Source organism: Canis aureus, chromosome 8 (assembly GCF_053574225.1).
Source record: "Canis aureus isolate CA01 chromosome 8, VMU_Caureus_v.1.0, whole genome shotgun sequence".
NCBI lineage: Eukaryota > Metazoa > Chordata > Mammalia > Carnivora > Canidae > Canis > Canis aureus.
The window spans coordinates 76,566,716-76,580,216 of NC_135618.1; the positions used below are offsets into that span (position 1 = coordinate 76,566,716).

A 13,501-nucleotide genomic window follows, 5' to 3' on the forward strand; every position below is an offset into this window, starting at 1 on the left:
ATTTTAGAGAAAGAGAGTGTGAGCCCAGGTAAGAGGTAGGGATAGAGGGAGTGAGAGAAACTCAAGCAGACTCTCTGCTGAGCACAGAGACTGATGCAGGGCTTGATCTCAAGATCCTGAGATCATGACCTGAGCCAAAATCAAGAGTCAGATGCTCAACTGAGCTACCCAGGTGCCCCAAAATATATTTTCTTTTTAATATAGGCATTAAAAATGTATATTTTACATTTTAAAATGTAAATGTATAGTACATTTCCCTCTAAGTGCACTATTAGCAACATTCAGTGGGCTTTGGTAGATCGTTTTTTCAATTATCTCAGTTTTTTCTAATATCCCCTGTGATTTCTTCTTTAGGATTTTGGTTAATTTCTACATATTTGTGAATTTCCCAAATTTTCTTCTGTTGATTTATAATTTCATTCCACTAGTCATAGAACATAATTTGTGTAATATCAACCCTTTTAGATTTATTGAATCTTGTTTTATGATCTAACAAATGGTCTGTACTGGAAATGTTTCATGTGCCTTCAAGAATGACGTGTTGTTGGGTGGAGTGCTCTCCAGAGGCCCAATAGGTGTAGTTGGTTTACAGTATTGCTCAGATCTCCTGTGTCCTTGTTGATCTTCTGTGCAGTTCTTCCACCCGCTATTCAAAGTGGTCATGTAAGTCTTCAGTTATTATTGAATTGTGACTCCCTTTAATTCTGTCAGGTTTTGCTTCATGTATTTTGGGGCTCTGTTGTTAGGTACGTATATGTTACAATCATTACATCTTTCTAGTAAGATAAAATTATAACTCAACTATAATTTAGCATTATAAGATGTCCTTTTTCATCCCTAGTAACATTTTTTTTACCTTAAAGTCTAGTTTTTTGATACTAGTATAGCCACTCCAGCTCTCTTTTGGTTGTTGCTTCCATGATAAATCTTTTTCAGTCTGACTCTAAAGAGAGTTTCTTACAGAGAATATATAACTGGATTATTTATTTATTTATTTATTTTTTAATTTTTTGTTTATGATAGTCCCACAGAGAGAGAGAGAGAGGCAGAGACATAGGCAGAGGGAGAGGGAGAAGCAGGTTCCATGCACCGGGAGCCCGACGTGGGATTCGATCCCGGGTCTCCAGGATCGAGCCCTGGGCCAAAGGCAGGCGCCAAATCGCTGCGCCACCCAGGGATCCCTGAATTTTTATTTAAATCCATTTTGCCGGGACACCTGGGTGGCTCAGCAGTTGGGCGCCTGCCTTCAGCTCAGGTCATGATCCTGGGATCCAGAATGGAGTCCCACATCAGGCTCCCTGTAAGGAGCCTGCTTCTCCCTCTGCCTATGTCTCTGCTTCTCTCTCTCTCAGTGTGTCTCTCATGAATAAATAAATCTTTAAAAAATAAATAAATCTATTTTGCCAACCCTTTCTTTTGTTTGGGGGTATTTAATCCATTTACATAATATACTCACCCAGAGGTAGAATGTATGCCTGACATTTTTGCTATTTGTTTTTGAAGTCTTAGCTCTTTGTTGTTCTATTCCTCTTGCTGTCTTTTTTTGGTGTTAAATAGATACTCTCTAGGGTACCTTTTAAATTCCCTTGCTGTTTGTGACATTGTGATTTATAATAAATATTTACTTGGTCTTTGTCCTTGTTCCTGGCACAGAGCTCTAAAATCCTTGGATTTTTTCCTAAATGCTGAGAGCAGAAAAGATCTCTTTTGTTAGGTTAATGAAGTGACTTTTGGAAAACCCTTAGGCAACCTAAGGACAGAGGTTTGCAGCCAGGGGAACCAACCTGGTGATTAGAGGGTTGGAACTTTTAGTCTAGCCTCCAGAACCTCTAGGGAGGGGAGAGGGACTAGAGATTGAGTTCATTGCCAATGACCAATGATTAAATCAACCATGCCTACGTAATAAAGCCTCTGTAAAAACTCAAAAGGTCAGGGTTCAGAGAGCTTCAGAGTTGGTAAATGCATGGAGCTAATGGTAAAGCTACTACTGGTAAAGTGGAGTGCTCAGAGAAGGCATGAAATGAAGCTCTGCACCTATTCCCCAGATCTTGCCCTATGCATCTCCTCTTCCATCTGGATGTTCCTGAGTTACATCCTTTTACAATAAACCAGTAATCTAGTAAAACGTTTCTCTGAGTTCTGTGAGCTGCTCTAGCAAATTAATCAAACCCAAGGAGATAGTTGTGAGAACCTCTAATTTATAGCCAAGGGTCAGCCCAGGTGATGACCCAGGTTGGCTACTGGCATCTGAAGGGATGGGGGGCAGCCTTGTGAGACTGAGCCCTTAACCTGTGGTAATCTCACATTATCTCTGGATAGACAGTGTCAGGATTTAATTGAATTGTAGAAGACCCAGCTGGTGTGGGAGATGTGCTTGGTGTGGGGAAAAAGCCCACACATAGGAATTGGGGACAGAATGATATTCTTTTACCATAATTAAAAAATTTATTCTCACAGTGGCTGCTCTTGGGATTACAATCAGCGTCTTAACTTGAAACAGTCTACTTTGATTTCATACTAACCTAATTTCTCTAGTAGGTAGTCAATAGTTGCTCCAATATGCCTGTGTTCCCTCCATACCCCTTTGACCTATTACTGTCCTATAAATTACAACTTTACATGTGCATCAATGTAGTTCTGTAATTACTGCTTTAGGCCGTTGTCTTTTGTAATAGGAGTTACCAAAATACGTTTATACTGTCCTTTATAAAACCTATGTAGTTGCTTTTACTACTGCTCTTTACTTCCTCACATGGTTTTTAGTTAGTGCCTAGCGTGCTTTTCATCAGAGCCTGAAGGATCCCCCCCTTCAGTAGTCCTTGTGGGGCAGGTTTGCAGGTGAATTCTCTCACTTTTTGTTTTCCTGGAAATGTCTTAATTTCTTCTTTATTTTTTTTTCTTTATTTTTGAAAGAGGATTTAGACAAAGAATTGTTGGTTGAAAGTCTTTTCTTTCAGCCCTCTGAAGATAAACCAACCCACTGTACTTTGGCCTCCACGGTTTCTTTCCTTCTCTTTTAAAGATTTTATTTATTCATGAGAGACACAGGCAGAGGGAGAAGCAGGCTCCCTGCCGGAAGTCTGATGTGGGACTCGATTCCAGGACTCCAGGATCATGACCTGAGCCAAAGGCAGAGAGACACTTAACCACTGAGCCAACCAGTACCCTGCCTTCACAGTTTGTGATAAGAAGTTGACAATTAATTTTATTGATTTATCTCTTAAAGTTGATTTTCAATTCATTGTGAAGATTTGGTTAAGTGTCAAAATTCTAAAATTCACTGATTTTTAGTCACTTTGCCTATATTTTCTTTGTTTTAGAGGGAAAGTGGGTTCACTAAAGTCCTTACTGTGGTTAAAAAAGAGATTGACAATAGTCCAAAGCCCTGCATGTTCTGCCTCCAGCCTCCCAGCCTCGGCATAAGCTCTTGCTTTTTTAACTTCATTCCACTTTAGGGTGTTTTTGCATCTCTGTTCAATGAATACTAACTCATCCAGGTTTCAATGTGATCTTGCCTCACTGGCTTGCACCACTCCTGTCTCTTGTCTGTCTCCTAAGTCACCAGAACAAGAGACCAAATAGAAGTTTGAAGATGATTTCTGTGATACTTTGCCACCTTCCCTTCCCATGTCACAACAGAGAAGGGTTCTGACTCTATCACTTAGAAATAAATACAGAGCCTAGTTATTCAACTGAGCAAGTAGGCAGGTTATATTATCTAGGAATTTTACTTCAGCAGAAAATAGAGGGTTTATAAAATAGCTGTTACATAAGGAGGAGGTCTATCTGATAGGGCTTCGAACCACAGGACTAGAAACATCTTTAAAATAAACACTCAAAAGAAAATTTTACTCTTTACAAAAGATTTTATTAATTAAATTTTTAGGATATAGGAATTTTAAAAAATAACTATGATATTTTTAAAAACTATTGAGCATTTAATGATGTTTTCAATCAAAAAACTTGAACCCTAAAAGAACAGATTGTGTAAAGTAGCTTGGGCTATAAGAAGGAAAAGAAAGTAGGGACCTGCTCTGTGGGTAGGTTAGAGCTTAAACACTGACTTTTTAAACCAAAAGCAAACTGCACTGAGTTTCAAAGTCTGTCTGACACTAATTACTCTATGGCATCACAGGGCCATTCCTCCTACAGAAGAGTTCTGACATTAATACAGCCCCCACATACCTTCTCTGGCAATTTGTATGAGAATGGAATGAGATCTAGTAGTACATTTAGACCAATTCAATTCCATAAAGGGCTGGCACTAAGCAAAAATTTAATGTAATCTATATGGTATTGAAAAATAATCAAGAATTATGACAACTTGAATGACTCCCGGGAAGTGTTATCTTAAGATACAAGGAAGAGATGGAGGTCCTGGAGGGAGCAGATACACTTACCTTGGGGTGGAACAATCCAGAGGCCAACAGCCCAGGAGGGGGAAGAGAAACCCATATTCATTCCTTACAACACCCCCTGGAATAGCATCTTAGCGAGTCTGACAAATTATAACTCAGAACCATCAGCTCCATTCTAATGACTGTATCCCTGAAATGATGGTCCTCTAAGAAGTCCAATCAAGAGAGGGACTGAGCTGTGGAAAGAAATGGTGGGGCTGAGTCCCAACCCTGGGACGTGACTCGTGTCCCCATGTGCAGCCTTACAATCTCCTCTACATGAAATATAATTGTGTAATGTGTCCTTGAGAAAAATCACCATGGAGGGTGAGAACCTTCTGGGGCCATCAGTTCTTGTCCTTCAGTAACCTGCAGTCAGATAATCTCAACATCCAGAAATATCCTTTGATTTGTTCTTTCTCTGATATCGTGTGTCCTTGGGATCAAAACCTCTTTCACTGGCACCAAATAATGCCCAGTGAGGAGTTTTCGCCATATAATCCTCTGCGCTGAAAGTTGCTGATCCACCACTATCTTCATATCCCTGCACGAGCTCTTGGAAGCGGTTATAATCGATCCATGTCCACCATTCTCTACCTATCTTAAACTGGAAAGAAACAGTGCAGTCATGTCAGAAGTAAAAACATCCATTAAAAATAAAATAATAATAAATATTTTAAAAATTCAAAAATAAGCCTGATTTATTTTCTCCCTATCAAGTTAAAGTAAGTTCTTTCATGCTCCAAATATAGTTCCATATGAAAGCAGAATGAACGACAGTCGAAGGGCGGGGGGTGGGGTGGGGTGTTCTTTTCCCCTAGGACTGCTGCCATGCTGGACGTGGAAGACCCAACTGCTGAATAAAGAACTCATCCTGGAATTGCAAGTCAAGTTCATCTTCAGCAGTATCACTGAAAGAAGGTTAATTAAATTTTTTTGGCATTATCATGTGTTAATTGACTAGCTAATTCTAATTCCTGTTGTTGCCACTTTTTATTTGGTATGAATTTTCTTGGTTGTGTTAGCAGCACCTAGTAGAATTCATTTTATTTATGTTTTTTAAAGATTTATTTATTTATGATAGACAGAGAGAGAGAGGCAGAGACACAGGAGGACGGAGAAGCAAGCTCCATGCCAGGAGCCTGACGTGGGACTCGATCCCGGGACTCTAGGATAGCACCCTGGGCCAAAGGCAGGTGCCAAACCACTGAGCCACCCAGGGATTTCCTAGAATTCATTTTATTATTAAACTTTCCTTGAGTTATTAGTGAAGCTTTAATCAATGACTCCTAATTCTGAAATGCTAACTAAATGGCTCAAACTGGCCTGTTTAACCTAACATGGATACAGTACTTCATTAGTGGAAAGCCTTGTTAAGAATTTCAATTGACTAAAGGGGAATAATCCAATTTGTCCTCTTAAGAAAATTGCTTCTCAAAAGTCATTACATAATAATGACCAGGAATGAAGAAAACAAAATAAATTGATGAAGCTCTGAAGGTATTACTATTTGAACTGTGAAGGCTTTTTGACTCAAAGCATCTATTTGGAACTCATTTGTGTAAATATATAACACATAGATACCTGATTTATGAACAGACCAATCGTTCGGTTAAGCTGCTATCTTCTAAAAAGCCCTGATTACAAACCAAGTGAAGTAACAATTTCATGTTCTACCTGAGAGAAATACTGAAAATGTATAGCTTCCTGGATCCAGAATATTAAAATATGCTAAATTTCAGTTACATGTGATTTTTTTACCCAACAGCTAAGAGGTTTCTAGTGGGGGAAAAAAAAAACCAAATAAATGGAAAAGTTTAGTCTATCGATGAATCATGAGAAATTTTCTTCTAATAAGACTATTCTTTGAAATGGTGCCCCAAGGGTTTCTATGAACTCTACAACCCAATATACAAAATCTCCATCTCCCCATCATTTTCCCTCCCAAGACAGACTGCTCTCAAATATTCTTTACTACCATGAAAACCATCAGTCATCCCTGGATACTGAGCCTCAGAAGTCCAGAATCAAAAGTGCCCTGACCCCTCCCTGGCTCCTCCTATCCAAAAAACGTCAGGCCCTGTGGATTCCTCCTTAGCAGTATTTCTATTGTCTTGACACCACCCTAACACAGGTCCTCACTACTGAGACTCTGTGATGGTCCTCCTGCTGATGGATTTTGATGCCAGTTTTGGCTGCTTCTACCTTCTGTAGACTGAGATTCTGAGCTCACTATGCCTACAACAGAATAGAGCCCCATTACGGAGAACGGACAGTATAAATATCAAACCTCCATCTGGAGGCTCTTCATGAGGTAAACCCCCTCTCGTGTGATTCCTATCCTACTCCTTCTGTCTGATTAACACCTACTCATGCCTCAGGTTCCCTCATAAACCCCCTTTGCTCTGGAAAGTCTTCCTGAATCCCTCTAGATGATGACAGTTCACCTGCCACATGACCTCACTATCCTGAACTTGGCCCACAACATATTAGAATTGTTTCTGTAGTTACCTCCTTAGCCCCTTCTACCCCATATCAACTGCTGGCTTTGCAAATATATCTGACTTATAAGTTATGCTGGCACTTAGGACATACAAAGGCCTAGCCTCTTTCTCCTCACCTCTTAACAAAGCTAGAGGACCACACGATGAAGAACATTTCCACCTGTTCTACTGACATCTTGAGACAGAGAATGGGCTTTTGCTACAATTGGCTTCAATGTGCTGTTTTCACAGTGTATTCACTAGAGGAGGTGCAATACTCAGACCTTACTGGAATTGGGGCAACACTCCAGCTAATGCAGGAGTTACATGTCATTACCGTGTATGACAGTAAAATAAGGCCAATAATGATGGCTATCATTTATTCCCACCTATACCAGTTATGGAGTGCTAACTATGGACTTGGCTTAGTCACAGACATTGAAGAAATAATGATAATAATAACCTAGGGTGTGCAGTGAGTGAGGGTAGGCACAAGGCACTTTGGGAGTGCAGAGAAAGATGTGATAAATCACTCCCAAGCCCTCCAGAAGTTTGGTCCCACTAGAAAAATCCTCCCGGGGTGCTCTGCTTCACTTGTTGGGTGAAGCAGATAACTGAATTCTCCTCTTCCCTATGCCTCTCCCTTTGGGGTTTAGATCTCTAGGTCTTCCTTTTCCCTCAAACTCCACTATCATCACTTGTCATGGGTATTCTAACAGGGACTAAAGGATTAGCTTAAACTAGACCAACAGACTTAAAATCTTTTTCCACCACAACTTAAAATAAGAAACATATTTTCTTAGTCTGGTACACACAAACATGCACACATCCTCTGGAAACACAACTTTCACAAAACTATAGGCAATGATCTCATTAAAAAAAAAAAAAAAAGGTCACCTGCTGCAGGCTGCTAGGTTCCCTAATCCCTAATGCAGTTAGATCTGGTCTCCTCTGACTACAGAATCCTAACTCCGGCTTAAAATAGAGGAAGTCAGTTGCACAAATATGACAAGTGTAAGCTAACATCTGACAACTGACAACTCTGATTGCCAACGTCTAAGAAAATAAACTAGAAGCCCAAGCAGATGTAACACATGACAGGTGTATTAGCTATGTGGGCTACCATAACAAAATACCACAGACTGGATGGCTTAAATGGTGGACGTTAACTTTCCTACAGTTCTGGAGGCTAGAAGTCAAAGAAGAAGCTTCCAGTAGATGGCTACCTTCTCACTCTGGCTTCAAGGTTCCTTTCTCAGTGCATGTGGAGGTATCTCATCTTACAAGGACACCAATCCTGTCACATCAGGACCTCATTTTATGACCTTCACTTAACCTTAATTATTTCCTTACAGGCCTTGTCTCAAATGCTAGGTCTTCAACATGTGAATTCTGAAGGGACATAAACATTCAGTCTAGACCAGTGGGTTACTCTTAAATTAACACTAAGCCATCAGACTCCTAAGACAAAAATGAACCTAAGCATGCCCCCTCAAGACAATCTGAGAATACTAAATAATAACTCAAAGTCAAACTGTTCATGCAAAAAGGCAGAAGTTAAAAGGGCAAAATCTGATATGACTGGCAGAAAAATACTGCTGAAAGACACAGATACATAAACAGAAGAACAAAAGCCCCAATCACAAAATTTGAGGTTACCCTAGTTCAAGAATTCCTCAGATCCAACAGTAAGGAAAGAGGCAAATCTCTGCAGAATTACAAAGAGACTCAAAAGGTCACAGATGATCTCAAAAACACACTACAAGTGCAATAAGGTATAGCCCTAGCTAAATAAAGCCAGGCTGCTAAAGATCTGTGGCCTTGTTGGGTAGATAAGCCAGTGTTCTGATTGTCCAAAACTACAGCATGAAGGGTCTTATTCTCATCATTTTCTCTTTTTCACAGAGGAAAAATTTTGTTGAAAAGAATAATGACAAATAAATTCTTTATTATTTTGATGTTTAAAAAGATTTTATTAAAGACAGATTAAACACATGCATGTACTTTTGCTTCTGGATATCCCACTAAAGCGACACTAAAGGCATACCTAAAAGATCTATTACCTGTGAAAGCAAAGAGATCAGGAGAAAACACCATCAAAGTTTTAGAAGATGGAAAGATGAAAGATGAGCAATAACGGGCTAGCAGACCCAAGAGAACTGCATCTTAAGCTAGCAAATAGAAAAATCCAAGATTCAGGGCACCTGGGTAGCTCAGTGGTTGAGCATCTGCCTTCGGCTCAGGTCATGATCCCGGAGTCCTGGGATCGAGTCCCACATCAGGCTCACGGCAGGGAGCCTGCTTCTCCCTTTCCCTAAGTCTCTGCCTCTCTCTGTGTGTCTCTCATGAATAAATAAAATATTTAAAAAAAAAAAAACAATAGAAAAATTCAAGATTTGACCCAATTTATGCCTCAGAATTCCCCAAAGGCCCAGAAACTGGTGGCCCAGTCACTTCTGGAAGTGGGAGTAGAAGCACCAACTCCCTGCACCATACACACACACACACACACACACACACACACACACAAAACCCAAAGATAGATTTATATTCTATGTATAATGGTTAGAATCCCAAGTTCCCTCCACATCCTGTACATAAACACAGCTGAGCAGCTGCCCAATCTACCCAGCCCCCGTCCCAGTAGAAGACAGGAGGTTTATTCCCATAAGACAATAGAGAGAAAAATCCAAGGATTATGGGGTAGCAGGTAGAGCTGAGAACAGGGCTATCATACCAAAAATGAGAGTTCAGGACAGCCCTATTCCCTGCCCGTTTCCTGATCGCTGATGGTCATGCAGCCTGGGGAAAAACAGGAGACCTTCTGGCCGGTCCAAGAGCACTGAATGAAAAGTAGTTTGAGTTTTCCTAAGGAAATGATTCTGCTAGATTTCTTTAAGATAAAATCAAGCCCATTCCACTCACTTAGGGACATTCAGTATATTTTTTAGTCTCCCATTTAGATATGAGCAGACAACTAGTGACCATCTAAAGAAAACTTCTAATAAGAGAACTAAAAATAAACCAAAGGAAAAGAGTAACAGAGTAAACAAAGCATAGGCAAGGAGAAAACAGCAAACAAAACAAAACAAAAACCCAAACAACTAAACTAAAACAACTATCAGAAAAATGAGATAATCTGAATCCATAAAAAAATTTTACCCTATAAAAAGAAGACACTCAAGGAATGAAAAGAATCTTAGGTTTTAAAACTATAGGAATAAGACGAAAGATTCACAGTTAAGAAAAAAAAACTTAAGAGAATTTCCTAGAATGTAGAGTAAAAATGATAGAAAACAGGAGAGAGGGTACTGAAAAAATAAAAATAAAAAACTAAAGGATTAGATCAAGAGACCCAATTTTATTAAAGTAAGACTAGTTTTTGAAAGAAAGGAGAAAAAAATAGAAAGGAGGAAATCCTCAATGCAATAATTTGGGAAAAATTTCATGAAGTGAAATATTAAGCATGTTATTTAGAGATGTAATGACAAATACCAGTTACACAAAGCTGAAAGTGGTTGTTGCTTGAGGAAGTAAAGCAGGTATGTTTGAGGAAAATATAAGGAATTGCTGATTTTTATAATAAACTTTCACTTTTTAAACTATCTAGGTAGAATTCTGATAAAACTAAAAAACAAAATTTAAAATAGTAACGACCAATCTCTCAAAGCAAGGGAAGAGCATATTATTAACAACCCAAGCCAACAAACAGGGTGGAGGAAAGATTTGCATGACAATGGCAGTGACCAATATTTATGAAGCATCCTATTATGCACTAGGCACTATGTTTGGTTCTCTGGCTTGTCTAATCCACTTAAACAAAACTCATGTGGTTGGATTCTCATCTTTAAAACAAGGGCAAAAGTCCAAAAAAGCTAAGTAACAAATATGACAAAGGTCCTATCCTCTTGTAAATGGGAGAGCCAAGATTCAAATTTGTGGGTGTTCAAGAGCCTGTGGTCATTACACTATCACACACTGTTAGCCATCAAACCAGAAAAATGACAGAACTAATAAGAACCATGGTGTGTTTCAAGTATCTTGGAGTGCAAAAAGACTTTTTCACCCCTGAATTTATTTAAGTATAATATTTCCAAGGTAATTCCCTTTGTTTAACTGATCTAAAAGTCACCGAAAATAATTTGTATGCTCCAAATTCTCAGTGTCCTTCAACCTTCCTCAGCATAAAGTCTAAACAATGAGCACATGGAGGAGAAGAATGCTGTCTATTAATTATTTCTCTACCACAGCACAACAGAGACTGTTCCAAAGCAAATGCAAGGGGAACAAAAGGTTTATATGCAGACCTCTAAAGTCAGCCTGCTCTGCTTTTGATTGGTTCTGTTTTGCTTATACAGCTTTCATCCTGTCTGGCAAAATAATAATTAAAAAAATAAAACTGCCACAGTGAGAAATATTCCTCCCATTATCTTAACAGGTTCCTAATAGTTTAGGCAGTATAGGTGAGCACTCTGCCTTTTTTTTTTGTAGATGAATAACTGACTTCCTATTAGTTTCAACAGTATCTTCCATATAGACAAGTCTATATCCACAGCTACTTCAAACTCAAAATGTCACAAACAAAAATTCTTACCATTCAGCCTGTCAATCTCATGCCTCAACTATGCTGTGCTAAAGTTATTCCAGCTTCTTTTTTCTTTAAAGATTTTTATTTATTTATTCATGAGACACAGAGAGAGGCAGAGACACAGGCAGATGGAGAAGCAGGCTCCTCGGAGGGAGCCCGATGCGGGACTCGATTCCAGGACCCCGGGGTCACACCATGAGCCAATTGCTGAGCCACCCAGGCATCCCAAGTTATTCCAGCTTTTAAATTATAAATGCTATGTAGCTACTGGAAAAGTCCTAATCATTCAAAGGCATGTATTTTTATACACCCAAGAATTAAAAAATGAGGAAATCCTGCATAGGAGTTAAAAAGAGCAGATTAAGAGCTATTTATTAAAGTCACCATTGGAGATACTTTGTGGAAATATTCCTCCACGTGATACCGTAGTATTTTCTTTATTGAAAAGTCAAATTATCAGCACCTTTAGTCTTGGAAGACCCTTTATTAAAAGCCTGTTATAGGTAAGGCACTATCCTAGTTGCTTCATATTTGTCACTTTATTTAGTCATCACAATAACCCTGTAAAACAGAGTATCATTATTTTTTTTAGGTAAGAAAAATGAGAAATGGTGAATCTGGGATTTGAAAACAGATAGATAACTACAAAGTTGTCCCCCAAGACCACCCTAACTTCTGTCATCAATTGTCAATTGTAAATTTAGGGGTTCCCAAGACCACTTTCAGCTTGACAATTCACTAAAAGGACCCACAGAATTCACTGAGCACTGTTATGCATAGTATGGCTTATTACAGCAGAAGGACACAGATTAAAATCAGCCAAGGGAAGACCCACATGGGGACTGACTCTAGGAGAGGTTCCATGCACGAAGTTTCCAGCCGTCCTCTTTCACTGGAGTAGTGGTCAGAGCTAATCTCACCAAGAAGAGGCATGGAGTGCTGCCAATGTAGGAAGCTCACCTGAGCCTTGATGTCCAGGCTTGCTTTTTTGCTTTTGTTTTTTAAAGGGAAGTGTGAAGGGACAGAGCAGGAGAGAGAGAATCTTAAGCAGGCTCCACACCCAGAGTGGAGCCCTACATAGGGTTTGATCTCGTAACCCTGAGATCATGACCTGAGCCAAAATCAAGAATCGGACACTTAACTGACTAAGCCACCCAGGCACCCCAATGTCCAGAGTTGTAACAGGGACTTGGTCACCTAGACATAGTTAATTGTGGAGTGGCTGACTTTAGTTTCCAGCTCCTCTGAAGGTCAAGTACCTACCCCAAATCACATGCTTAGTGTAACAATCAAGTGTGACCCAAGGTCCCCAGATAAACAAAGACACTCTTCATAGGCAGGACATTCCAAGAGCTTGGAAATCACCTCCTAGAAGCTGAGGGCAAAGATCAGCCCTTTCTTTGGGTAAAATTACAGCCAGAACTCAAAGTCCACATACAATGGACAACATAGAATAATACAAAAATAAAAAAGAAACTAACCAAAAAAAAAAGGACTCATTCATTTCATTTGAATTTTCACACTCTTAAGAAGTTATGATCTTGGGATCCCTGGGTGGCGCAGCGGTTTGGCGCCTGCCTTTGGCCCAGGGCGCGATCCTGGAGACCCGGGAATCCCATATCGGGCTCCTGGTGCATGGAGCCTGCTTCTCCCTCTGCCTGTGTCTCTGCCTCTGTGTGTGCGTGTGTGCGTGTGTGTGTGTGTGACTACCATAAATAAATAAAAATTAAAAAAAGAAGTTATGATCTTAGTGTCAGTTATTTCCTAAGTTTGGTCCACCAAACATACAGTAACACTGACAAACCAACCATCCACTGGTCAGAGGATGAAGGAGAGACTGCCAGCCTTCTCATAATGCAGAAGTACATGTGAACTGGGAAGAAGTAGAGAAAATCCCAGGGCAGTTTGGAACACACACACACAAAAAAGTGATGTGGTAGTACTTGAGTCTCCTAGATTTATGGATTTTGCTCCTAACTACAACTGCATTGTTTGTTCTTTGGGTAAGAGGAGGCAAAGATCACACAGACTTC

At 39.7% G+C, this 13,501-nt stretch overlaps 1 protein-coding gene across 5 annotated transcripts in view; it reads right to left on the minus strand.

Moving 5' to 3' along the window:
- LOC144319764 (S-adenosyl-L-methionine-dependent tRNA 4-demethylwyosine synthase TYW1) overlaps positions 1-13,501 on the minus strand; it is a 239,890-nt gene that overhangs the window by 31,252 nt on the left and 195,137 nt on the right. For 3 of the 5 annotated variants that reach the window (XM_077908332.1, XM_077908335.1, XM_077908337.1), the window contains one exon: positions 3,847-5,004. The exons of 1 other annotated variant lie outside the window; for it this stretch is intronic. In XM_077908332.1, the coding sequence (XP_077764458.1) occupies positions 4,783-5,004 (222 nt within the window). In that variant the 3' untranslated portion in view covers positions 3,847-4,782. Of the gene's footprint in view, positions 1-3,846; positions 5,005-13,501 lie in introns of those variants that run through there. One more of the 5 variants, XR_013385495.1, reaches the window with a different exon arrangement.